Raw genomic sequence first — 27,770 nt, 5'->3', positions numbered from 1 at the left:
TAACGATGGTTTAGCAGATGCACATTTTATTAAAACATTTTCAACATTATAAACATGTGAATCAAAACAAATTATTGGGTGAGTCAGGAGACTGACAATAGGATTCATACTAATAAACCTCAAACTTTATACTTTTGTATGTTTTTTCTCCGTCTTAATGCACAGATGAGATTTGAGATGACTCTTCCTAGTGTAACTTTTCCCACACTCTGTACAAGGGAATGGTTTCCCCCCTGTGTAAATACATCCATGAGATTTCAGATAACTCTTTCGTGTATAACTTTTTCCACATTCTGTACATGTGAAAGGCCTCTCCCCTGTGTGAGTTCTTTCGTGAAATATGAGACTAATCCGTTGTGTAAAACTTTTCCCACACTCTGCACAAGTAAATGGTTTCCCCCCTGTAATAACACACCCATGACATTTGAGATAATTCTTCCGTGTAAAACTTTTACCACACTCCGTACATGTGAAAGGCCTCTCCCCTGTGTGAGTCCTCTCATGAAATATGAGACTAATCCGTTGTACAAAGCTTTTCCCACACTCTGCACAACTAAATGGCTTTTCCCCTGTATGAATTCGCATATGAGAATCAAAATGAGTCTTATGTGAAAAGCTTTTCCAACACACTTTGCAAGTAAATGGTTTGTCTAATTTATGAACCCGCAAATGAGATCTCAGATGACTTTTCATTTTAAAACTTTCCCCGCACTCTATACAGATGAAAGGCGTCTCCACACCATGAATCCTTTGGTGACTTTGTAGGGCTGACTTTTTTGTGAACATTCTCCCACAGTCTGGACATGTGTATGGTTTCTCCCCTCTATGGATCTTTTCATGAACTTTAAGGTTACGTTTTTGTGTAAAAGCTTTTCCACACTCTGTGCATGTGAACGGCTTCTCACCTGTGTGGGTCTTTTCATGATATGCCAGATTATATTTGTGTGTAAAACATTTCCCACACTCATTGCAGGTATATACTTCCTTCCCTGTATGAAGCTTTTGGTGCCGTGTGAGACATGACTTGTATGCAAAGGTTTTATTACATTCAGCGCATTTAAAACGCTTTTCCTCTTCTTCAGTCAGATGTTCTGATTGAGGAGTTTCCTTTTTTACAAAACTTTTTGAACTTGCATCCTCTGTGGGAATTATTTGGCGATATATGAGGTGACCTGTTTCTTCATCAGTCATTTGCTCAGATTGGGGAGTTTCCTTTTTTATAGAGCTTTTTGAACTCTCTGTAAACATGGAAGTTTTATCCTCTGTAAGACTTATTTGGTGAGCTATGGGGTGATCTATTTCTTCCTGTTTGATCTCTACGCATATTATGTGTAGACCAAGTTCTGTCAGTTGATCATTATCTTCAAATGTCTGCTGGGACACATCCAGCAATTGGTGATCACCATTAGATCTCTGTGCATTTGGGCCACCTGGTATTAAAGGACTTTTTGCTGTTCTCTGGAGTGGATGTGTAGTATTTGAGATGTTTTCTACAATAAAATAAAAAAAAATAAAAAAATTAAAAAACTTCCAGTATGTGAATATAAATCAATACTATTTACCCTGGAAAACACCTTAAAGCAAGAGTTGTTAATGTCTTAGTCATCACCCCCACCCCCCAAGACAACAAACACAAAGCCTTCTTTCACCTACATCCTGCCCTCGTCCTTATTTCACCACTACACATGGCAAGTGTCATTGTCAGCTCATAAAAAAACAACGCAGGTTAGGGGATGCGCTGGAACACTGCCACGCTAACTAAGCCAAAGAGGAGTGTGGCAGAGAAGGCGCACTGAACAGAAGGCTTGTACAGCGTTCTAAGCTGATCCATTTTAGCTGCACTATACGGTGCACACAGCTGGTAGCTGGCGGGTTTCCGGGCAGGAAGGATGAACTGATGTAATGTGCGGATACCGCCCCTATAATAAGGTAATCTGCTATTAGCAATAACCAAATATAATTGTGTTCCATTATTCATTTGTAGTCGGTATTCCTGCCTGCTATCAATATAGCACAGTCATATTTCAGTAATGCTAGTAATTAAACAGGGTTGTATTTGATTCTATTCTATAAAGAACGGAAAGCTGCACTCCAGTTGTATCAGCTCTATTCTTTATGCACTATTATTTTGGGGCATTTGGAGAGACCCTGAAAGCTGTCACCCATATAATTTTGTATATTTGAACATGGTTTGAGCTCATGCAGTGCCGGTTATACTTCACAAAAAAAACTTAAACTATGCTTACCTGATAATTTCCTTTTCTTCAGATGGAAAGAGTCCACAGCGGCATTCATTACTTTTGGGAATTCAGAACCTGGCCACCAGGAGGAGGCAAAGTCACCCCAGCCAAAGGCTTAAATACCTCCCCCACTTCCCTCATCCCCCAGTCATTCTGCCTAAGAAACAAGGAACAGTAGAAGAAATATCAGGGTGAAAAGGTGCCAGAAGAACAAAAAAATACGGACGCCTCACAGAAAAAATACGGGTTGGGAGCTGTAGACTCTTTGCATCAGAAGAAAAGAAAATTATCATCAGGTAAGCATAATTAAGTTTTTCTTCATAAATGGAAAGAGTCCACAGCTACATTAATTACTTTTGGGAAAACAATACCCAAGCTATAGAGGACACAATGCTAAAACGGGAGGTTACAAAAGGCGGCCCATTCTGAGGGCACCAGGCCTGAAAACGCCTACCCAACAAAATCCTGCTTTGTCCGAAGCCGAGAACATGCTTGAAAAAAAGGAAAAGGCTCAAGGACACTGACCCGCAGATAGTCTACAAGCCTTGCTAGAGACGGCAGGAAACAAGACTCGACAGAGCCAACAGGACCAGGAGACACCATCGCCCAGCAGTTGGTCTCTAACAACACACCCCTTACTAGAGAAAGGGAACAGACTACCATATTCTTCCACAAAGGAGAAAAGACACGGAGAAAACAACCATAAGGAATTCCAGAAAAAAACCCTAAAAAGGGCACGAATCCTAAATAAAAACACAGAGCACAAACCCGAGAAACCGGGCCAGGCTAACAGAGACCCAACCAGTCTCGTAGAAACAAGGGGAGGCAATGCCCAGGCCCCAGAGATGCCGAAATCATGGGCTAAGGTCGAAAGTCGGAAAACAGAGAAGAGAATCTTCCCCTGACACAGTGCAACCGCACTCTAGAAGGCAAATGAAGACGAAGGTCCCCAAGTCGCAAAAAGGTAGCCAAGAATATTGATTCAGAAACAAAACCTTGTGCAGCAAGCTCAGATAGGTGAACATCTGACGTGCAGTCATCTAAAAATAAGTAAATAAGTAAAGAGCAGCTGAAGATAGGATCCTTCAGTCTGCTAAGCATCCACTAACCATTGAATAATGTTGCAGGCTATCTAAAAGCCGCCAGTCCTTCCCACAGATCAGAACGTGGAGAAAAAGCAGAAACCTCAAATAAGCTCACCGTACCTCGAATGACCCGAGGACGAAATATCAGAGCAACAGATCTCATATCCTGCTCCAAACACCAGACCAGCCCAAGTGTCGGGCAAGTTTGATAGACAGGGGGAACAGAAAGACCCCAACCACAAGCCCCCAGGGAATAGAAAGAATGGAAGGACTCACCCACCCCAACAGAGCTTCGGTGCCAACCCAATCCGCTCCTCCAAAAAAGGTACTCCCAAGGAGAACCCCCTAGGACCTGGTACAGAGAAAAGTGCAATAGATCCTTAGGAAGACCTGACACAACTCTCTTAGACAGTCTCCACATGGAGACTTCAATTTCCAACAGTTGGAACAGTGCAACCCACAGAGCAGCAGACTGCTGCCCCTAACGGAAATAAAGCCACCTGTTCCAACCTCCTACACACAGGGCAGGACAATGACCCTCCAGAGAGAGGAAACCCCTGCTCGGATCAAATGAAAAATCATCCAGACACCATGAAAAGGAGCACACTCCGTCCGAAGGACAAGTCATGCCATAGAGTTTATAACCATTACCCGAAGGTGGAGTGCCCGCAGCTGTATTCGAACAAACAACCTAGCTAACCGCTAGGCAACATTTGTTGTTTACAAGCCCAATGAGCTAGCCCCTATGTCATAACATAGTCTCCCTGAAAAAAAAACTGGGTCTTCCCGAACCAGTCCGCAGGATTATAAGTCTCCACACATCCAAGAAGGACCCAAGACAAGAACCCGGGACCCAGAATCGTCTTAAAACAAACGACACCCCAAGGAACACAAGATACCCGGTCTGAATAAATCAAACATCACAGGGAATGATAACCGGGCTAACCCGGATAAACGGGTACAAGACTCACTCGTAATTCCCAGCCCAAGGAAAGAGCAGGAGGTCAATACCCCCCCCCCAACAATGTGCTAGGCCGCAACAATGTCACTCAATTACTCTAGAACACAAAGACTCCAAGGACATTGCACATGACATCCAAGACTAAGGGAAATGATAACGAGAACAGAGTCCCCCGAAGAGAGAGTAGAAGAAAGGCTAGTCTCCATAATCCTTTCAGATTAACTTTTCGGATGACCACACCCAAGGAAGAAAAATGCAGAGCATCCTGAAGGAAGAAAAATGCAGAGCATCCTGAACCCTGGTAGAAAAATCCCCTAAGCAAAGCTTGGAAAAGGAGACAACACCGTCTATCGTCCCTAATACGGAGACGACTAACTCCCGGTAGTAGACAAAGCTGCATGGTCCTCACTTCCTAAATTGTTTAAACAGCCAAAGGCACAAGAAAAAAAAATGGACGAAGTCCAGAAAATCTCGACCAGATGGAAGAGAACCTCTAAAAGGAACAAGTCTTAACAGGACACTCACAAAGAGGCCTTGAAAAGGCAAGGCCGCCAAGGACCGGCAGTAAGAAGGACCTAAATCCACCAAACTTCCAACACACAACGGGAAGGAACACTCTAGTTCCCGCAAAAATCGGAGAACTGAGTATGTTGCAGCGGATCTCAACGGAGTCCCGGCTGACTAGATTGAGAGGCTAATGAGGACTGAACTCAATCCCCCATACCCCTAAGCAAACCACGGACCCTCAAGTCCTCTCAGAATGCTAGCTGAAACTAGTAAATAAAAACAAGGAAAACAACACAAAACATAGTGGCCCTCACCGGACCAGCCCTGCATAAAAGGCGCCACGTGTCTGAGCTAGACCGCAAAGACAGAAGGATTTGTACCCAGTCAGGATCAGCCTCAAACCAAGGGCCCCAGTACTGTCAAGGCCACATAGAGTTTCCCCCAAGATTGAGGGATAAACGACAGACAAACATAGGACTAGCACATCCTCACTCTTTGAACAAACTTTTGTAGAGGTAAACAGTGCAATCACAAAGTCGTGAGTATCAATTCCAGAGAAGAAAGTTTCCGAAGGAAATATTACAACAACATGAGATTTACAAATAAAATCCATCCTCACCGAAATAAAATAAAAGATAAGGCAACCTGTAGGCTATCGCCCAGGAAGAATGGACACACCCGCAGGACCAGCCCAACAGGAATCCGAGTCTTCCAAGCTCAGAACTGGAAAGGATACTCAAATAATAAAGACTATAAGAAGATTACTTTCATCCCTTATGTCTGATCATGCAAGCCATTCGAAGAGAAAGACTGAGAGTTCCCAGACCCATTAAGAGCGGGATCCTCCAGCAACGCCAAAACGTGCCTCAGTAAAACACGAAGGCATGCCAGTCTGTAACGAAAAGCGCAACATACCTCTGCCGGGACAAATGAAGACTCCGGCCCCAAATGTTGACCCCCTGAGGCCACAGGGACAGTCTTTCCACCAGAGGGCTGAACTGGACCATGCGATACCATGCCTGACAAGCCCCGTTTAACAGAACACGGACAATATTGTAAGCACACTCCCGGGAGGTGCAGATGCCCCAGCGCCAAAGATATGGCCATGCGGAACCGTGTTGTAACCTCCGATGGGTACAGGCCGCTCTCCATAGAAGGATAAGCAGCGTTTGGGTTACCTGCATGCGTTGTAAGAGTTGGTGGTAGGGAACTCGCCGCATCCGAGAGGCGGATGGCTCAGCAGGCCCCTGATTCCCCGATCCCGAGGAAAAGAGCACTCTAAATCGGCATTCAGAACATAACTGATGGGCATGTATCCCCTGGGCCAATTTGTATTCTTTGCAAGAAGTAGAATCTGAATCAGAGACATCAGTCTCCAAAAAATCAGAATCTTCCATAACCGGGACATTGAATAAAAAATGGACCAATAAGAACAATTCTAAACGGCACCTTACACCCCCAATCACTGCTTGGTAAAGTTGATTGTGTGTGTATATGAGTGTGTATATATATATTGTGTGTCTGTATATATGTGTGTGTATAAATATATGCGATTGTGTGTGTATATGTGAGTGTGTTTGTATATATATATATATATATATATATATATATATATATTGTGTGTCTGTATATATGTGTGTGTATAAATACTGTATTGTCCCGAGTATAAGCCGCACTTTTTTCCCCAAATGTAAATCTTTAAATTAGGGATGCGGCCTATAATCAGATGTGGCCTATAATCGGATATTATTTGCCGTTTTTGCAGCAGCGTGTGTGCTATGGACGGCTGGAGCGGAGCAGACAGGAGGGGAGTAGGACGCAGCAGTGAGGAGCGTAACAATGGGAGCTGCTGTGGGCGTCTGGGGCTGGGCAGCAGGTGGACAGACTTGGAGATAGCAAAAAATGAAGAGGATCACGGGTGTTAAAGTTAAAAGGTGAACTTAATTTATCTTCAGTAAAAACATCATATAGACCCAGGATCCTCTTCATTTTTTTGTTACTGGAACCGCTGTTTAAATTTTCTGGAGGTTGGTTCCTGTTGTTCAATAGACCTATTGGCAGAAATGGATTGCTTCAAGGAGCGTGATTGGGACTATCAATTACGATGACGTGGGAAGCAGAGGATTGGCACAAGGAGTAGCGGCGGTCTGTTCTTGAAAGTGGGGAGTACATACGTTTAGAGAATGGCTCAGATGTGGAAGCCTCGGATGACAAGGTAGTTCCCATAACTTGTACATACATTCTACCCGAACACCGAGTGCATAACCTGACTTACCCATACTTACGGTCCTCAGCATAACCCTCCTGAGTTTAGGACTAAATAGAGACATTACTGTGAGCAGGGAGCATCTGACAGATGTTTAAGCTTCAATTGGATCCAATTAACATTAAACACAGTCCGCTTTGCACATATATAGACATTATAATTTATACATATACACTTTTAGTTTTTTTTGGAGATGGCTCAAGCTGACAGTGGAGCCTGGTCATGGTGCCTGGAAAATTTTGCAGGGAGAGGAGGAAAAGTGTGGAGGTGAAAATTTAAATTTTCTGTAAAATGGCACCAAACTTTAAGGGTGCGGCTTATAAGCGGGTGCGGCCTATACTCGGCACAATACGGTATATGCGATTGTGTGTGTATGAGATTGTGTGTCTGTGTGTGTGCGTATTTAGTCAATTTTAAGAATACATTACAAGCGTGTGTGTGTGTGTGTGTGGGGGGGGGGGGGTCATCTTGAAAGTTTCGCAAAAGGGGAGGCCCACTGTCTTAGACTTTGAAACCCTCCGATTTTGAGAATAAGATTTTTTTTTTTTTTTTTTATCTAAACAGAAATGTCATCTGATACAATGAGTCAGAAAGCGTAAATGTAGAAGGGACTCGCAGGTCCTAGAACAAACACAGTAGTTACAATTTTAACATACGTTATTCATATTTATAACAATATCCATAAGGTCTGATATTTAGGAGGAGTGGGTAAAGTAGGGCAGGATAGAGATGGGACGGGGTAGGAGGGGAGGCTGATACTTTATAGAGGTTTGGTTTTAATCTGTATTTGTGACATTAGGTGTCCATGTAGTGTCAAATATAGTTACCCAATATAGTTCCAAGAGGTCTGATTGGTTTAGAGAGTAGAATATGCTTTTCCCATTGTGTAGATTTATGCCGTGAGAATACGATTTAAATAACGTTCCAATTTACTTCTACTATCTAATTTGCATCACTCTCTTAGTATCTTTTGTTGAAGAAACAACAATGCACATGGGTAAGCCAATCACACAAGGCATCTTTTTGCAGCCAATAAATAAATTGTAAAGTTGTTTAAAATTGACAAAAACCTCTAATTGAAGATTAACAAATTTGAATGATTATTATAATTACTACTAATACTATTATTATTATTACTACTATTATTACTATTATTATTATTACTACTATTATTACTATTATTATTATTACTACTATTATTACTATTATTATTATTACTATTATTACTATTATTATTATTACTACTATTATTATTATTACTACTATTATTACTATTATTATTACTATTATTACTATTTGTAACGCTCGTGGGATACTCCTCTATCAGACCAAACTCGACCAGTAGTCTTGTTATCCCGGCATCGAGCCGGAATGATAGGGATCCCAGAGCAGAGAAAGTTAGTGAGATGAGGAAGGCGGCACTCACCACAGGCAGGACAGTCCCCAGCGGCAACGGCAGAGCAGTCCAAGTATGAACCACTAGAATGGTCAGGCAGGCAGGGATAGGCAACAGTAAAAGCAGTTCAATTATAAACCACTAGAATGGTCAGGCAGGCAGGGTTTGGTAACAGTAAAGCAGTCCAAGGATAAACCACTAGAATGTTCAGGCAGGCAGGGTTTGGCAACAGTAAAAGCAGTCCAGCAGTTTAAGGGTTAAGGCAGGTAGAGTAGTCAGACAGGCAGGTTCAGCAACAGTTATCAGGCACAAGAAAGAACAATCTGTCACACCCAGGAGCAGACAAAGTAACACCTATACTTGGGCAGTGACAGATCGTTCTTTGAGCATTTAAATAGGCACAGATTCGCGCCACTGAGCTCAGACCGGCATCCGGAGCGTGCAGCGATGACGTCAGCGCCGCACGCACCCGGAGCCGATACTGCCCCTGGCAACGAGCAGGGAAGGAGACGCCGCGCCCCTAGCAACGGCTAGAGCGGCGTGGTGTGACATAATTATTACTATTATTGTTATTACTACTATTATTATTACTATTATTATAATTACTATTAGTACTACTATTATTATTATTACTACTATTATAATTACTATTATTATTACCAGCACCATATCTGGGATTTACTCACCTAACACGTGCGACTCCATTGGCTCAGGCAGACGATTCTCGTCTACGTTATCAGCACCGGTATCTATAGCTGGTCTGGTAAAATAAACGATATTGAATATGAAGATTATGATAAAAACACGAGTATTACGTATACTAAATGCTAATTCATCTGCCCATTTATTGTCTGGGTCCTTCTAGATGGGTCATTAAACACATAATTCAGACAGGTCAGGCCATTTTACTTCAGTTATCTAATATGCTTCATTCTCTTGGCATCTTTTGTTGAAAAGCATACCTAGGTAGGCTTATGAGCAGTAATGCACTACTGGGAACTAGCTGCTGATTGGTGGCTGCAGATATATGCCTCTTGTCATTCGTGCACTCAATGTAATTCAGCTAGCTCCCAGTAGTGCATTGCTGTGCTTTTAACAAAGGATACCAAGAGAATGAAAAAAATGATAATAGAAGTAAATTGGAAAGTTGTTTAAAATCCTAAGTTCTATCTGAATCACAAAAAGAAAAAAAATGTTTCATGTCCCTTTAAAAAATTTGCTTGAAATTCCTGTGCCACCTAGTTATGTATCTCTATGTATATTAAAGGGACAGTAAACACCAAAAATGTTATTGCTTAAAAAGATAGATAATCCCTTTATTTCCCATTCCCCAGTTTTGTATAAGCAACATGATTATATTAATATACATTTTACCTCTGTGATTACCTTGTATCTAAGCCTCTGCAGACTGCTCCTTATCTCAGTTATATTAATATACTTTTTACCTTTGTAATTACCTTGTATCTAAGCCTCTGCAGGCTGCCTCCTTATCTGTTATAGAAATATACTTTTTACCTCTGTAATTACCCTGTATCTAATCTTCTGCAGGCTGTCTCCTTATCTGTTATAGAAATATAATTTTTACCTCTGTAATTACCCTGTATCTAAGCTTCTGCAGGCTGCCTCCTTATCTGTTATAGAAATATACTTTTTACCTCTGTAATTACCCTGTATCTAAGCTTCTGCAGGCTGCCTCCTTATCTGTTATAGAAATATACTTTTTACCTCTGTAATTACCTTGTATCTAAGCCTCTGCAGACTGCCCCATATCTCAGTTATATTAATATACTTTTTACCTCTGTAATTACCCTGTATCTAAGCTTCTGTAGGCTGCCTCCTTATCTGTTATAGAAATATACTTTTTACCTCTGTAATTACCTTGTATCTAATCTTCTGCAGACTGCCTCCTTATCTGTTATAGAAATATACTTTTTACCTCTGTAATTACCCTGTATCTAAGCTTCTGCAGGCTGCCTCCTTATCTGTTATATAAATATACTTTTTACCTCTGTAATTACCCTGTATCTAATCTTCTGCAGGCTGCCTCCTTATCTGTTATAGAAATATACTTTTTACCTCTGTAATTACCCTGTATCTAATCTTCTGCAGACTGCCTCCTTATCTGTTATAGAAATATACTTTTTACCTCTGTAATTACCCTGTATCTAAGCTTCTGCAGGCTGCCTCCTTATCTGTTATAGAAATATACTTTTTACCTCTGTAATTACCCTGTATCTAAGCTTCTGCAGGCTGCCTCCTTATCTGTTATAGAAATATACTTTTTACCTCTGTAATTACCCTGTATCTAAGCTTCTGCAGACTGCCTCCTTATCTGTTATAGAAATATACTTTTTACCTCTGTAATTACCCTGTATCTAAGCTTCTGCATGCTGCCTCCTTATCTGTTATAGAAATATACTTTTTACCTCTGTAATTACCCTGTATCTAATCTTCTGCAGGCTGCCTCCTTATCTGTTATAGAAATATACTTTTTACCTCTGTAATTACCCAGTATCTAATCTTCTGCAGACTGCCCCCTTATCTCAGTTATATTAATATACTTTTTACCCCTGTGATTACCCTGTATCTAAGCTTCTGCAGGCTGCCTCCTTATCTGTTATAGAAATATACTTTTTACCTCTGTAATTACCCTGTATCTAATCTTCTGCATGCTGCCTCCTTATCTGTTATAGAAATATACTTTTTACCTCTGTAATTACCCTGTATCTAAGCTTCTGCAGGCTGCCTCCTTATCTGTTATAGAAATATACTTTTTACCTCTGTAATTACCCTGTATCTAATCTTCTGCAGACTGCCTCCTTATCTGTTATAGAAATATACGTTTTACCTCTGTAATTACCCTGTATCTAATCTTCTGCAGGCTGCCTCCTTATCTGTTATAGAAATATACTTTTTACCTCTGTAATTACCCTGTATCTAAGCTTCTGTAGACTGCCTCCTTATCTGTTATAGAAATATACTTTTTACCTCTGTAATTACCCTGTACCTAAGCTTCTGCAGGCTGCCTCCTTATCTGTTATAGAAATATACTTTTTACCTCTGTAATTACCCTGTATCTAATCTTCTGCAGACTGCCTCCTTATCTGTTATAGAAATATACTTTTTACCTCTGTAATTACCCTGTATCTAATCTTCTGCAGGCTGCCTCCTTATCTGTTATAGAAATATACTTTTTACCTCTGTAATTACCCTGTATCTAAGCTTCTGCAGGCTGCCTCCTTATCTGTTATAGAAATATACTTTTTACCTCTGTAATTACCCTGTATCTAATCTTCTGCAGGCTGCCTCCTTATCTGTTATAGAAATATACTTTTTACCTTTGTAATTACCCTGTATCTAATCTTCTGCAGACTGCCTTCTTATCTGTTATAGAAATATACTTTTTACCTCTGTAATTACCCTGTATCTAAGCTTCTGTAGGCTGCCTTCTTATCTGTTATAGAAATATACTTTTTACCTCTGTAATTACCCTGTATCTAATCTTCTGCAGGCTGCCTCCTTATCTGTTATAGAAATATACTTTTTACCTTTGTAATTACCCTGTATCTAATCTTCTGCAGACTGCCTTCTTATCTGTTATAGAAATATACTTTTTACCTCTGTAATTACCCTGTATCTAATCTTCTGCAGACTGCCTTCTTATCTGTTATAGAAATATACTTTTTATCTCTGTAATTACCCTGGTAACCTTCTGCAGACTGCCTCCTTATCTGTTATAGAAATATACTTTTTACCTCTGTAATTACCCTGTATCTAAGCTTCTGCAGACTGCATCCTTATCTGTTATAGAAATATACTTTTTACCTCTGTAATTACCCTGTATCTAAGCTTCTGCAGGCTGCCTCCTTATCTGTTATAGAAATATACTTTTTACCTCTGTAATTACCCTGTATCTAAGCTTCTGCAGACTGCCTCCTTATCTGTTATAGAAATATACTTTTTACCTCTGTAATTACCCTGTATCTAAGCTTCTGCAGGCTGCCTCCTTATCTGTTATAGAAATATACTTTTTACCTCTGTAATTACCCTGTATCTAAGCTTCTGCAGACTGCCTCCTTATCTGTTATAGAAATATACTTTTTACCTCTGTAATTACCCTGTATCTAAGCTTCTGCAGACTGCCTCCTTATCTGTTATAGAAATATACTTTTTACCTCTGTAATTACCCTGTATCTAAGCTTCTGCAGACTGCCTCCTTATCTGTTATAGAAATATACTTTTTACCTCTGTAATTACCTTGTATCTAATCTTCTGCAGACTGCCTCCTTATCTGTTATAGAAATATACTTTTTACCTCTGTAATTACCTTGTATCTAAGCTTCTGCAGACTGCCTCCTTATCTGTTATAGAAATATACTTTTTACCTCTGTAATTACCCTGTATCTAATCTTCTGCAGGCTGCCTCCTTATCTGTTATAGAAATATACTTTTTACCTCTGTAATTACCCTGTATCTAATCTTCTGCAGGCTGCCTCCTTATCTGTTATAGAAATATACTTTTTACCTATGCAATTACCCTGTATCTAAGCTTCTGCAGGCTGCCTCCTTATCTGTTATAGAAATATACTTTTTACCTCTGTAATTACCCTGTATCTAAGCTTCTGCAGGCTGCATCCTTATCTGTTATAGAAATATACTTTTTACCTCTGTAATTACCCTGTATCTAAGCTTCTGCAGGCTGCATCCTTATCTGTTATAGAAATATACTTTTTACCTCTGTAATTACCCTGTATCTAATCTTCTGCAGGCTGCCTCCTTATCTGTTATAGAAATATACTTTTTACCTCTGTAATTACCCTGTATCTAAGCTTCTGCAGGCTGCCTCCTTATCTGTTATAGAAATATACTTTTTACCTCTGTAATTACCATGTATCTATTCTTCTGTAGGCTGCCTCCTTATCTGTTATAGAAATATACTTTTTACCTCTGTAATTACCCTGTATCTAAGCCTCTGCAGGCTGCCTCCTTATCTGTTATAGAAATATACTTTTTACCTCTGTAATTACCCTGTATCTAAGCCTCTGCAGACTGCCTCCTTATCTGTTATAGAAATATACTTTTTACCTCTGTAATTACCCTGTATCTAAGCTTCTGCAGGCTGCCTCCTTATCTGTTATAGAAATATACTTTTTACCTCTGTAATTACCCTGTATCTAATCTTCTGCAGGCTGCCTCCTTATCTGTTATAGAAATATACTTTTTACCTCTGTAATTACCTTGTATCTAAGCTTCTGCAGACTGCCCCATATCTCAGTTATATTAATATAATTTTTACCTCTGTAATTACCCTTTATCTAAGCTTCTGCAGACTGCCTCCTTATCTGTTATAGAAATATACTTTTTACCTCTGTAATTACCCTGTATCTAATCTTCTGCAGGCTGCCTCCGTATCTGTTATAGAAATATATTTTTTACCTCTGTAATTACCCTGTATCTAAGTTTCTGCAGACTGCCTCCTTATCTGTTATAGAAATATACTTTTTACCTCTGTAATTACCCTGTATCTAAGCTTCTGCAGACTGCCCCTTATCTGTTATAGAAATATACTTTTTACCTCTGTAATTACCCTGTATCTAAGCTTCTGCAGGCTGCCTCCTTATCTGTTATAGAAATATACTTTTTACCTCTGTAATTACCCTGTATCTAAGCTTCTGCAGGCTGCCTCCTTATCTGTTATAGAAATATACTTTTTACCTCTGTAATTACCCTGTATCTAAGCCTCTGCAGGCTGCCTCCTTATCTGTTATAGAAATATACTTTTTACCTCTGTAATTACCCTGTATCTAAGCTTCTGCAGGCTGCCTCCTTATCTGTTATAGAAATATACTTTTTACCTCTGTAATTACCCTGTATCTAAGCTTCTGCAGGCTGCCTCCTTATCTGTTATAGAAATATACTTTTTACCTCTGTAATTACCCTGTATCTAAGCTTCTGCAGGCTGCCTCCTTATCTGTTATAGAAATATACTTTTTACCTCTGTAATTACCCTGTATCTAAGCTTCTGCAGGCTGCCTCCTTATCTGTTATAGAAATATACTTTTTACCTCTGTAATTACCCTGTATCTAATCTTCTGCAGGCTGCCTCCTTATCTGTTATAGAAATATACTTTTTACCTTTGTAATTACCCTGTATCTAATCTTCTGCAGACTGCCTTCTTATCTGTTATAGAAATATACTTTTTACCTCTGTAATTACCCTGTATCTAATCTTCTGCAGACTGCCTTCTTATCTGTTATAGAAATATACTTTTTATCTCTGTAATTACCCTGGTAACCTTCTGCAGACTGCCTCCTTATCTGTTATAGAAATATACTTTTTACCTCTGTAATTACCCTGTATCTAAGCTTCTGCAGACTGCATCCTTATCTGTTATAGAAATATACTTTTTACCTCTGTAATTACCCTGTATCTAAGCTTCTGCAGGCTGCGTCCTTATCTGTTATAGAAATATACTTTTTATCTCTGTAATTACCCTGTATCTAAGCTTCTGCAGGCTGCCACCTTATCTGTTATAGAAATATACTTTTTACCTCTGTAATTACCCTGTATCTAAGCTGCTGCAGGCTGCCTCCTTATCTGTTATAGAAATATACTTTTTACCTCTGTAATTACCCTGTATCTAAGCCTCTGCAGACTGCCTCCTTATCTGTTATAGAAATATACTTTTTACCTCTGTAATTACCCTGTATCTAAGCTTCTGCAGGCTGCCTCCTTATCTGTTATAGAAATATACTTTTTACCTCTGTAATTACCCTGTATCTAAGCTTCTGCAGACTGCCTCCTTATCTGTTATAGAAATATACTTTTTACCTCTGTAATTACCCTGTATCTAAGCTTCTGCAGACTGCCCCATATCTCAGTTATATTAATATAATTTTTACCTCTGTAATTACCCTTTATCTAAGCTTCTGCAGACTGCCTCCTTATCTGTTATAGAAATATACTTTTTACCTCTGTAATTACCCTGTATCTAATCTTCTGCAGGCTGCCTCCGTATCTGTTATAGAAATATATTTTTTACCTCTGTAATTACCCTGTATCTAAGTTTCTGCAGACTGCCTCCTTATCTGTTATAGAAATATACTTTTTACCTCTGTAATTACCCTGTATCTAAGCTTCTGCAGACTGCCCCTTATCTGTTATAGAAATATACTTTTTACCTCTGTAATTACCCTGTATCTAAGCTTCTGCAGGCTGCCTCCTTATCTGTTATAGAAATATACTTTTTACCTCTGTAATTACCCTGTATCTAAGCTTCTGCAGGCTGCCTCCTTATCTGTTATAGAAATATACTTTTTACCTCTGTAATTACCCTGTATCTAAGCTTCTGCAGGCTGCCTCCTTATCTGTTATAGAAATATACTTTTTACCTCTGTAATTACCCTGTATCTAAGCTTCTGCAGGCTGCCTCCTTATCTGTTATAGAAATATACTTTTTACCTCTGTAATTACCCTGTATCTAAGCTTCTGCAGACTGCCTCCTTATCTGTTATAGAAATATACTTTTTACCTCTGTAATTACCCTGTATCTAAGCTTCTGCAGACTGCCTCCTTATCTGTTATAGAAATATACTTTTTACCTCTGTAATTACCCTGTATCTAAGCTTCTGCAGGCTGCCTCCTTATCTGTTATAGAAATATACTTTTTACCTCTGTAATTACCCTGTATCTAAGCTTCTGCAGACTGCCTCCTTATCTGTTATAGAAATATACTTTTTACCTCTGTAATTACCCTGTATCTAAGCCTCTGCAGGCTGCCTCCTTATCTGTTATAGAAATATACTTTTTACCTCTGTAATTACCCTGTATCTAAGCTTCTGCAGGCTGCCTCCTTATCTGTTATAGAAATATACTTTTTACCTCTGTAATTACCCTGTATCTAAGCTTCTGCAGGCTGCCTCCTTATCTGTTATAGAAATATACTTTTTACCTCTGTAATTACCCTGTACCTAAGCTTCTGCAGGCTGCCTCCTTATCTGTTATAGAAATATACTTTTTACCTCTGTAATTACCCTGTATCTAAGCTTCTGCAGGCTGCCTCCTTATCTGTTATAGAAATATACTTTTTACCTCTGTAATTACCCTGTATCTAAGCTTCTGTAGGCTGCCTCCTTATCTGTTATAGAAATATACTTTTTACCTCTGTAATTACCCTGTATCTAATCTTCTGCAGGCTGCCTCCTTATCTGTTATAGAAATATACTTTTTACCTCTGTAATTACCCTGTATCTAAGCTTCTGCAGGCTGCCTCCTTATCTGTTATAGAAATATACTTTTTACCTCTGTAATTACCCTGTATCTAAGCTTCTGCAGGCTGCCTCCTTATCTGTTATAGAAATATACTTTTTACCTCTGTAATTACCCTGTATCTAATCTTCTGCAGGCTGCCTCCTTATCTGTTATAGAAATATACTTTTTACCTCTGTAATTACCCTGTATCTAAGCTTCTGCAGGCTGCCTCCTTATCTGTTATAGAAATATACTTTTTACCTCTGTAATTACCCTGTATCTAAGCTTCTGCAGACTGCCTCCTTATCTGTTATAGAAATATACTTTTTACCTCTGTAATTACCCTGTATCTAATCTTCTGCAGGCTGCCTCCTTATCTGTTATAGAAATATACTTTTTACCTCTGTAATTACCCTGTATCTAAGCTTCTGCAGACTGCCTCCTTATCTGTTATAGAAATATACTTTTTACCTCTGTAATTACCCTGTATCTAAGCTTCTGCAGACTGCCTCCTTATCTGTTATAGAAATATACTTTTTACCTCTGTAATTACCTTGTATCTAAGCTTCTGCAGGCTGCCTCCTTATCTGTTATAGAAATATACTTTTTACCTCTGTAATTACCCTGTATCTAAGCTTCTGCAGGCTGCCTCCTTATCTGTTATAGAAATATACTTTTTACCTCTGTAATTACCTTGTATCTAAGCCTCTGCAGACTGCCCCTTATCTCAGTTATATTAATATACTTTTTACCTCTGTAATTACCTTGTATCTAAGCCTCTGCAGACTGCTCCTTATCTCAGTTATATTAATACACTTTTTACCTCTGTAATTACCTTGTATCTAAGCCTCTGCAGACTGCCCCCTTATCTCAGTTATATTAATATACTTTTTACCTCTGTGATTATCCTGTATCTAAGCCTCTGCAGACTGCTCCTTATCTCAGTTATATTAATATACTTTTTACCTCTGTGATTACCTTGTATCTAAGCCTCTGCAGACTGCTCCTTATCTCAGTTATATTAATATACTTTTTACCTCTGTAAATACCTTGTATCTAAGCCTCTGCAGACTGCTCCTTATCTCAGTTATATTAATATACTTTTTACCTCTGTAATTACCTTGTATCTAAGCCTCTGCAGACTGCCCCTTATCTCAGTTATATTAATATACTTTTTACCTCTGTGATTACCTTGTATCTAAGCCTCTGCAGACTGCTCCTTATCTCAGTTATATTAATATACTTTTTACCTCTGTAATTACCTTGTTTCTAAACCTCTGCAGACTGCCCCTTATCTCAGTTATATTAATATACTTTTTACCTCTGTGATTACCTTGTATCTAAGCCTCTGCAGACTGCTCCTTATCTCAGTTATATTAATATACTTTTTACCTCTGTAATTACCTTGTATCTAAGCCTCTGCAGACTGCTCCTTATCTCAGTTATATTAATATACTTTTTACCTCTGTAATTACCTTGTATCTAAGCCTCTGCAGACTGCCCCTTATCTCAGTTATATTAATATACATTTTAACTCTGTGATTACCTTGTATCTAAGCCTCTGCAGACTGCTCCTTATCTCAGTTATATTAATATACTTTTTACCTCTGTGATTACCCAGTATCTAAGCCTCTGCAGACTGCTCCTTATCTCAGTTATATTAATATACTTTTTACCTCTGTGATTACCCTGTATCTAAGCCTCTGCAGACTGCTCCTTATCTCAGCTATATTAATATACTTTTTACCTCTGTGATTACATTGTATCTAAGCCTCTGCAGACTGCCCCTTATCTCAGTTATATTAATATACTTTTTACCTCTGTGATTATATTGTATCTAAGCCTCTGCAGACTGCCCCTTATCTCAGTTATATTAATATACTTTTTACCTCTGTGATTACCCTGTATCTAAGCCTCTGCAGACTGCCCCTTATCTCAGTTATATTAATATACTTTTTAACTCTGTGATTACCTTGTATCTAAGCCTCTGCAGACTGCTCCTTGTCTCAGTTATATTAATATACTTTTTACCTCTGTGATCACCTTGTATCTAAGCCTCTGCAGACTGCCCCTTATCTCAGTTATATTAATATACTTTTTACCTTTGTAATTACCTTGTATCTAACCCTCTGTGGACTGCCCCTTATCTCAGTTATATTAATATACATTTTAACTCTGTGATTACCTTGTATCTAAGCCTCTGCAGACTGCTCCTTATCTCAGTTATATTAATATACTTTTTACCTCTGTAATTACCTTGTATCTAAGCCTCTGCAGACTGCCCCTTATCTCAGTTATATTAATATACTTTTTACCTCTGTGATTACCTTGTATCTAAGCCTCTGCAGACTGCTCCTTATCTCAGTTATATTAATATACTTTTTACCTCTGTGATTACCTTGTATCTAAGCCTCTGTAGACTGCTCCTTATCTCAGTTATATTAATATACTTTTTACCTCTGTGATTACCTTGTATCTAAGCCTCTGAAGACTGCTCCTTATCTCAGTGATATTGATATACCTTTTACCTCTGTGATTACCTTGTATCTAAGCCTCTGCAGACTGCTCCTTATCTCAGTTATATTAATATACTTTTTACCTCTGTGATTACCTTGTATCTAAGCCTCTGTAGACTGCTCCTTATCTCAGTTATATTAATATACTTTTTACCTCTGTGATTACCTTGTATCTAAGCCTCTGAAGACTGCTCCTTATCTCAGTGATATTGATATACCTTTTACCTCTGTGATTACCTTGTATCTAAGCCTCTGCAGACTGCTCCTTATCTCAGTTATATTAATATACCTTTTACCTCTGTGATTACCTTGTATCTAAGCCTCTGCAGACTGCTCCTTATCTCAGTTATATTAATATACTTTTTACCTCTGTGATTACCTTGTATCTAAGCCTCTGAAGACTGCTCCTTATCTCAGTTATATTAATATACTTTTTACCTCTGTAATTACCTTGTATCTAAGCCTCTGTAGACTGCTCCTTATCTCAGTTATATTAAATATACTTTTTACCTCTGTAATTACCTTGTATCTAAACCTCTGCAGACTGCCCCTTATCTCAGTTATATTAATATACTTTTTACCTTTGTAATTACCTTGTATCTAACCCTCTGTGGACTGCCCCTTATCTCAGTTATATTAATATACTTTTTAACTCTGTGATTACCTTGTATCTAAGCCTCTGCAGACTGCTCCTTATCTCAGTTATATTAATATACTTTTTACCTCTGTGATTACCTTGTATCTAAGCCTCTGAAGACTGCTCCTTATCTCAGTTATATTGATATACCTTTTACCTCTGTGATTACCTTGTATCTAAGCCTCTGCAGACTGCTCCTTATCTCAGTTATATTAATATACCTTTTACTTCTGTGATTACCTTGTATCTAAGCCTCTGCAGGCTGCTCCTTATCTCAGTTATATTAATATACCTTTTACCTCTGTGATTACCTTGTATCTAAGCCTCTGCAGACGGCTCCTTATCTCAGTTATATTAATATACCTTTACCTCTGTGATTACCTTGTATCTAAGCCTCTGCAGACTGCCTCCTTATCTCAGTTATATTAATATACTTTTTACCTCTGTAATTACCTTGTATCTAACCCTCTGCAGACTGCCCCTTATCTCAGTTATATTAATATACTTTTTACCTCTGTGATTACCTTGTATCTAAGCCTCTGCAGACTGCCCCCTTATCTCAGTTATATTAATATACCTTTTACTGCTGTGATTACCTTATATCTAAGCCTCTGCAGACTGCTCCTTATCTCAGTTATATTAATATACCTTTTACCTCTGTGATTACCTTATATCTAAGCCTCTGCAGACAGCCCCCTTATCTCAGTTCTTTTTACAGACTTGCATTTTAGCTAATCAGTGCTGACTCATAAATAACTCCATGTGAGTGAGCAAAATGTTATCTATTTGGCACACATGAACTAACGCCCTCTAGTTGTGACAACCTATCAAATGCATTCAGATAAGAGGCGGTCTTCAAGGGCTTTGAAATTAGCACATGAGAGTACCTAGGTTTAGCACAAAGCAAATTTGAGAATAAAAGTAAATTGGAAAGTTATTTTAGTGACTGCCCGATCTGAATCATGAACGTTTATTTTGGACTTTACTGTCCCTTTAAACAAAAAGGACTATTTATATGAATGTAATTCTATAAACCCATCAGTTGTATTCACTCTCACTTCACGGTGTCTGCAATCTCATACTACAACATGCAGAGAGGCTGCACTCGGCGGAGAGAACCTCAAAACGTCCCTTTAACACTAACAGAGAGGTCACTAGAATAAATACTCCCAAACATTCACGTCTATTAGTACAAACCAACAGCAGCATTAGGGTCACTGAAAGACAGACCGGACACGTTTCACACAAACGCACGTGCGCTTCATCAGAGGTGAAGGGAAGGGGTTTCAGAAAATAGCCCAGCAGTAGAGGTGTGTTACTATACAGATAGTACAGCAGTAGGGGTGTGTTACTATACATATAGTACAGCAGTAGAGGTGTGTTACTATACATATAGTACAGCAGTAGAGGTGTGTTACTATACATATAGTACAGCAGTAGGGGTGTGTTACTATACATATAGTACAGCAGTAGAGGTGTGTTACTATACATATAGTACAGCAGTAGAGGTGTGTTACTATACATATAGTACAGCAGTAGGGGTGTGTTACTATACATATAGTACAGCAGTAGAGGTGTGTTACTATACATATAGTACAGCAGTAGAGGTGTGTTACTATAAATATAGTACAGCAGTAGGGGTGTGTTACTATACAGATAGTACAGAAGTAGAGGTGTGTTACTATACATATAGTACAGCAGTAGAGGTGTGTTACTATACAGATAGTACAGCAGTAGGTGTGTTACTATACAGATAGTACAGAAGTACAGGTGTGTTACTATACATATAGTACAGAAGTAGAGGTGTGTTACTATACATATAGTACAGCAGTAGAGGTGTCTTACTATACATATAGTACAGCAGTAGGGGTGTGTTACTATACATATAGTACAGCAGTAGAGGTGTGTTACTATACATATAGTACAGCAGTAGAGGTGGGTTACTATACATATAGTACAGCAGTAGAGGTGTGTTACTATACATATAGTACAGCAGTAGGGGTGTGTTACTATACAGATAGTACAGAAGTAGAGGTGTGTTACTATTAGGGTTGCCACCTCGGCCATGTTTTCCTGGACACTTATGAGTTACACATGCTGCAGGGTAAGCAGGGCGGAACATGCATTGTGCCTCTGGACATCACATAAATAATGGTGATGAACAGCACAATGCATGTTGCCCTCTGCACACCCTGCAGCATGTGTAACTCATAAGTGTCCAGGAAAACATGGCCGAGGTGGCACCCCTAGTTACTATACAGATAGTACAGCAGTAGAGGTGTGTTACTATACATACAGCCCAGCAGTAGGTGTGTTACTTTACAGATAGTACAGCAGTAGAGGTGTGTTACTATACAGATAGTACAGCAGTAGGGGTGTGTTACTATACATATAGTACAGCAGTAGAGGTGTGTTACTATACATATAGTACAGCAGTAGAGGTGTGTTACTATACAGATAGTAGAGCAGTAGAGGTGTGTTACTATACAGATAGTACAGCAGTAGGGGTGTGTTACTATACAGATAATAAAGCAGTAGGAGTGTGTTACTATACAGATAGTACAGCAGTAGGGGTGTGTTACTATACAGATAGTACAGCAGTAGGGGTGTGTTACTATACAGATAGTAAAGCAGTAGGAGTGTGTTACTATACAGATAGTACAGCAGTAGGGGTGTGTTACTATACAGATAGTACAGCAGTAGAGGTGTGTTACTATACAGATAGTACAGCAGTAGGGGTGTGTTACTATACAGATAGTACAGCAGTAGGGGTGTGTTACTATACAGATAGTACAGCAGTAGGGGTGTGTTACTATACAGATAGTAAAGCAGTAGGAGTGTGTTACTATACAGATAGTACAGCAGTAGGGGTGTGTTACTATACAGATAGTACAGCAGTAGAGGTGTGTTACTATACACAGACAGCCCAGTAGTAGGGGTGTGTTACTATACAGATAGTACAGCAGTAGGGGTGTGTTACTATACAGATAGTACAGCAGTAGGGGTGTGTTACTATACAGATAGTACAGCAGTAGAGGTGTGTTACTATACAGATAGTACAGCAGTAGGTGTGTTACTATACAGATAGTACAGCAGTAGAGGTGTGTTACTATACAGATAGTACAGCAGTAGAGGTGTGTTACTATACAGATAGTACAGCAGTAGAGGTGTGTTACTATACAGATAGTACAGCAGTAGAGGTGTGTTACTATACAGATAGTACAGCAGTAGAGGTGTGTTACTATACAGATAGTACAGCAGTAGAGGTGTGTTACTATACAGATAGTACAGCAGTAGAGGTGTGTTACTATACAGATAGTACAGCAGTAGAGGTGTGTTACTATACAGATAGTACAGCAGTAGAGGTGTGTTACTATACAGATAGTACAGCAGTAGAGGTGTGTTACTATACAGATAGTACAGCAGTAGAGGTGTGTTACTATACAGATAGTACAGCAGTAGAGGTGTGTTACTATACAGATAGTACAGCAGTAGAGGTGTGTTACTATACAGATAGTACAGCAGTAGAGGTGTGTTACTATACAGATAGTACAGCAGTAGAGGTGTGTTACTATACAGATAGTACAGCAGTAGAGGTGTGTTACTATACAGATAGTACAGCAGTAGAGGTGTGTTACTATACAGATAGTACAGCAGTAGAGGTGTGTTACTATACAGATAGTACAGCAGTAGGGGTGTGTTACTATACAGATAGTACAGCAGTAGAGGTGTGTTACTAAACAGATAGTACAGCAGTAGGGGTGTGTTACTATACACAGATAGTACAGCAGTAGAGGAGTGTTACTATACACAGACAGCCCAGTAGTAGGGGTGTGTTACTATACAGATAGTACAGCAGTAGGGGTGTGTTACTATACACAGATAGTACAGCAGTAGGGGTGTGTTACTATACAAATAGTACAGCAGTAGGGGTGTGTTACTATACAGATAGTACAGCAGTAGGGGTGTGTTACTATACACAGATAGTACAGCAGTAGAGGTGTGTTACTATACACAGATAGTACAGCAGTAGAGGTGTGTTACTATACAGATAGTACAGCAGTAGAGGTGTGTTACTATACAGATAGTACAGCAGTAGAGGTGTGTTACTATACAGATAGTACAGCAGTAGGGGTGTGTTACTATACAGATAGTACAGCAGTAGAGGTGTGTTACTATACAGATAGTACAGCAGTAGAGGTGTGTTACTATACAGATAGTACAGCAGTAGGGGTGTGTTACTATACAGATAGTACAGCAGTAGGGGTGTGTTACTATACAGATAGTACAGCAGTAGAGGTGTGTTACTATACAGATAGTACAGCAGTAGGGGTGTGTTACTATACAGATAGTACAGCAGTAGGGGTGTGTTACTATACAGATAGTACAGCAGTAGAGGTGTGTTACTAAACAGATAGTACAGCAGTAGGGGTGTGTTACTATACACAGATAGTACAGCAGTAGAGGAGTGTTACTATACACAGACAGCCCAGTAGTAGGGGTGTGTTACTATACAGATAGTACAGCAGTAGAGGAGTGTTACTATACACAGACAGCCCAGTAGTAGGGGTGTGTTACTATACAGATAGTACAGCAGTAGAGGTGTGTTACTATACACAGACAGCCCAGTAGTAGGGGTGTGTTACTATACAGATAGTACAGCAGTAGGGGTGTGTTACTATACAGATAGTACAGCAGTAGGGGTGTGTTACTATACAGATAGTACAGCAGTAGGGGTGTGTTACTATACAGATAGTACAGCAGTAGAGGTGTGTTACTATACACAGACAGCCCAGTAGTAGGGGTGTGTTACTATACAGATAGTACAGCAGTAGAGGAGTGTTACTATACACAGACAGCCCAGTAGTAGGGGTGTGTTACTATACAGATAGTACAGCAGTAGAGGTGTGTTACTATACACAGACAGCCCAGTAGTAGGGGTGTGTTACTATACAGATAGTACAGCAGTAGGGGTGTGTTACTATACAGATAGTACAGCAGTAGGGGTGTGTTACTATACAGATAGTACAGCAGTAGAGGTGTGTTACTATACAGATAGTACAGCAGTAGGTGTGTTACTATACAGATAGTACAGCAGTAGAGGTGTGTTACTATACAGATAGTACAGCAGTAGAGGTGTGTTACTATACAGATAGTACAGCAGTAGAGGTGTGTTACTATACAGATAGTACAGCAGTAGAGGTGTGTTACTATACAGATAGTACAGCAGTAGAGGTGTGTTACTATACAGATAGTACAGCAGTAGAGGTGTGTTACTATACAGATAGTACAGCAGTAGAGGTGTGTTACTATACAGATAGTACAGCAGTAGAGGTGTGTTACTATACAGATAGTACAGCAGTAGAGGTGTGTTACTATACAGATAGTACAGCAGTAGAGGTGTGTTACTATACAGATAGTACAGCAGTAGAGGTGTGTTACTATACAGATAGTACAGCAGTAGAGGTGTGTTACTATACAGATAGTACAGCAGTAGAGGTGTGTTACTATACAGATAGTACAGCAGTAGGGGTGTGTTACTATACAGATAGTACAGCAGTAGGGGTGTGTTACTATACAGATAGTACAGCAGTAGAGGTGTGTTACTATACAGATAGTACAGTAGTAGAGGTGTGTTACTATACACAGATAGTACAGCAGTAGAGGTGTGTTACTATACACAGACAGCCCAGTAGTAGGGGTGTGTTACTATACAGATAGTACAGCAGTAGAGGTGTGTTACTATACAGATAGTACAGCAGTAGAGGTGTGTTACTATACATATAGTACAGCAGTAGGGGTGTGTTACTATACAGATAGTACAGCAGTAGAGGTGTGTTACTATACAGATAGTACAGCAGTAGGGGTGTGTTACTATACAGATAGTACAGCAGTAGAGGTGTGTTACTATACAGATAGTACAGCAGTAGAGGTGTGTTACTATACAGATAGTACAGCAGTAGAGGTGTGTTACTATACAGATAGTACAGTAGTAGGGGTGTGTTACTATACGGATCTTCCTTGTACTAGAGGACTTTATTATACCTCACACAGTGGCACTAAACCAACAGATCGTCTAACCTTACTGCTAAAACTATAAGGAGAGACTGTACATTTAAAGGGACACTACACCCAATTTTTTTTATTTCACGATTCAGATAGAGCAACAATTCTAAGCAACTTTCTAATTTACTCCAATTATCATTTTTTCTGCATTATCTTGGTATCTTTATTTGAAAAGCAGGAATGTGACGCTTAGGAGCCGGACCATTTTTGGTTACGAACCTGGGTAATGCTTGCTGATTGGTGGCTAAATGTAGACACCAATAAGCAAGTACTATCCATGGTGCTTAACCTAAAATGGTCCAGCTCCTAAGCTTATACATTCCTGCTTTAAAGTGAAGGTCAAGTCTGGGGTTGTGCTTAGCATTTTTTAATATGTTATCAAAATACTCGATAAATCCAAGCAAAAGTTTAAAATTTAAAGTTTTTAATGCGCTCCGTTTATGCTGTATATTCCGCCCGTCAGCGAGCCTCTATTGAGTGACACATTTAACCTCCAATCTATTGTTGTACCCCGTGGCGTCCAGCCCCTTTTCTGTTTCGTCATTGAGACCTTCTGCGCATGCGTGTAAAGAAACATCGCGTCATTTTCAGCATGCTCGTTCATGTTACGCGCATGCGTTGTCCGCTCGCAAAATTGTTGTTACTTTGAATCCACAGCATCGCTCACTCGCATCCTCTGCAATTAGCTATGATCAATAAGAACAGGTAAGAATGAGGAGGCAGCGCATCTAAATAACGAATTAGCCAACATTATAATCGATATACACATCTTTATGGAATTATTTTTTATTAATCAACTAAATTTGGCTAACATAGTAATTAGTTATTATCTCGCTTCATTGTTCTTTACGTTTTCAACAACATAAAATAGTATGTTTAAACATACATTATAATTGATATACTGACCGTTTATAAAGTATTGAAAAATACAATAAACTTTTGGAGTGTCCAGAACGATCTTGCGAGTGAGTCACTGAAAGACTTACATTGCAATGAATGATACAATGTCTTTATCCATAAAGTAACGTCCGTGAATGTTGCGCATGCGCTATTGAGCTAACTATGCAAAGACAACAAGGGTGCATGAGCGTAGTCCGCTTGTAATAACCAAAGCGGCGTCAGAGGAGAAGAATAAGGAAGTGTTGTATGGGCGGAGCTAAGCGTGATAACGAAGGTACATTGAATATAAATTTTCTTTGCAAAGTACTCAATATTTATACATATAAAGTCAGCGACTTTAATGTTTTTAGCATAATCTTCAAACGGATGTATTTAGAATACATAAAATTGACCTTCACTTTAAAAAAAAAAAAAAAAAAAAAAAAAGATAGTAAGAGAACGCAGAAAAATTGATAATTGAAGTAAATTAGAAAGTTGCTTAAAATTGTGGCTCTATCTGAATCATTAAAGAAAGAAATTGGGTTTAGTGTCCCTTTAAGAGTGCTGGTTTAGGAGAGAGAGAGAGAAGAGGAGAGAGAAGAGGAGAGAGAAGAGGAGAGAGAAGAGGAGAGAGAAGAGAGAGAGAGAAGAGGAGAGAGAAGAGAGAGAGAGAAGAGGAGAGAGAAGAGAGAAGAAAGAGAGAGAAGAAAGAGAGAGAAGAAAGAGAGAGAAGAAAGAGAGAGAAGAAAGAGAGAGAAGAAAGAGAGAGAAGAAAGAGAGAGAAGAAAGAGAGAGAAGAAAGAGAGAGAAGAAAGAGAGAGAAGAAAGAGAGAGAAGAAAGAGAGAGAAGAAAGAGAAGAAGAGGGAGAAGAGGAGAAGGGAGAAGAGAGAAGAGAGAGAAGAGAGAGAAGAGAGAAGAGAGAAGAGAGAAGAGAGAAGAGAGAGAGAGAGAGAGAGAGAGAGAGA

General features: G+C 39.1%; 1 protein-coding gene across 1 annotated transcript; it reads right to left on the bottom strand.

Moving 5' to 3' along the window:
- LOC128661247 (gastrula zinc finger protein XlCGF26.1) lies at window positions 1-26,970 on the bottom strand. The gene is made up of 3 exons (XM_053715525.1): window positions 26,912-26,970; window positions 9,142-9,215; window positions 1-1,490 (listed from the first exon to the last, which is right to left on the bottom strand). Exons 1-3 carry the CDS (start codon window positions 26,968-26,970, stop codon window positions 127-129), a joined length of 1,497 nt encoding a protein of 498 aa, XP_053571500.1. The 3' UTR covers window positions 1-126.
- Between the last annotated feature and the right edge of the window lie 800 nt (window positions 26,971-27,770).

The sequence above is a fragment of the Bombina bombina genome, chromosome 5 (genome assembly GCF_027579735.1).
Source record: "Bombina bombina isolate aBomBom1 chromosome 5, aBomBom1.pri, whole genome shotgun sequence".
Lineage (NCBI taxonomy): Eukaryota > Metazoa > Chordata > Amphibia > Anura > Bombinatoridae > Bombina > Bombina bombina.
Note: the sequence above shows the minus strand (reverse complement) of the source record. Positions and strands in the feature narration are given on the sequence as shown.

Bases quoted from the DNA above. Each gene is read 5' to 3' on its own strand.
- LOC128661247 (XM_053715525.1), bottom strand. From the start codon at position 26,970: ATGCGCAACATTCACGGACGTTACTTTATGGATAAAGACATTGTATCA. The intron at 9,216-26,911 runs GTAAGTCTTTCA...TTATTTTACCAG, and splicing joins ATTGTATCATTCATTGCAAT to ACCAGCTATAGATACCGGTG. The intron at 1,491-9,141 runs GTGAGTAAATCC...ATTTTATTGTAG, and splicing joins AATGGAGTCGCACGTGTTAG to AAAACATCTCAAATACTACA.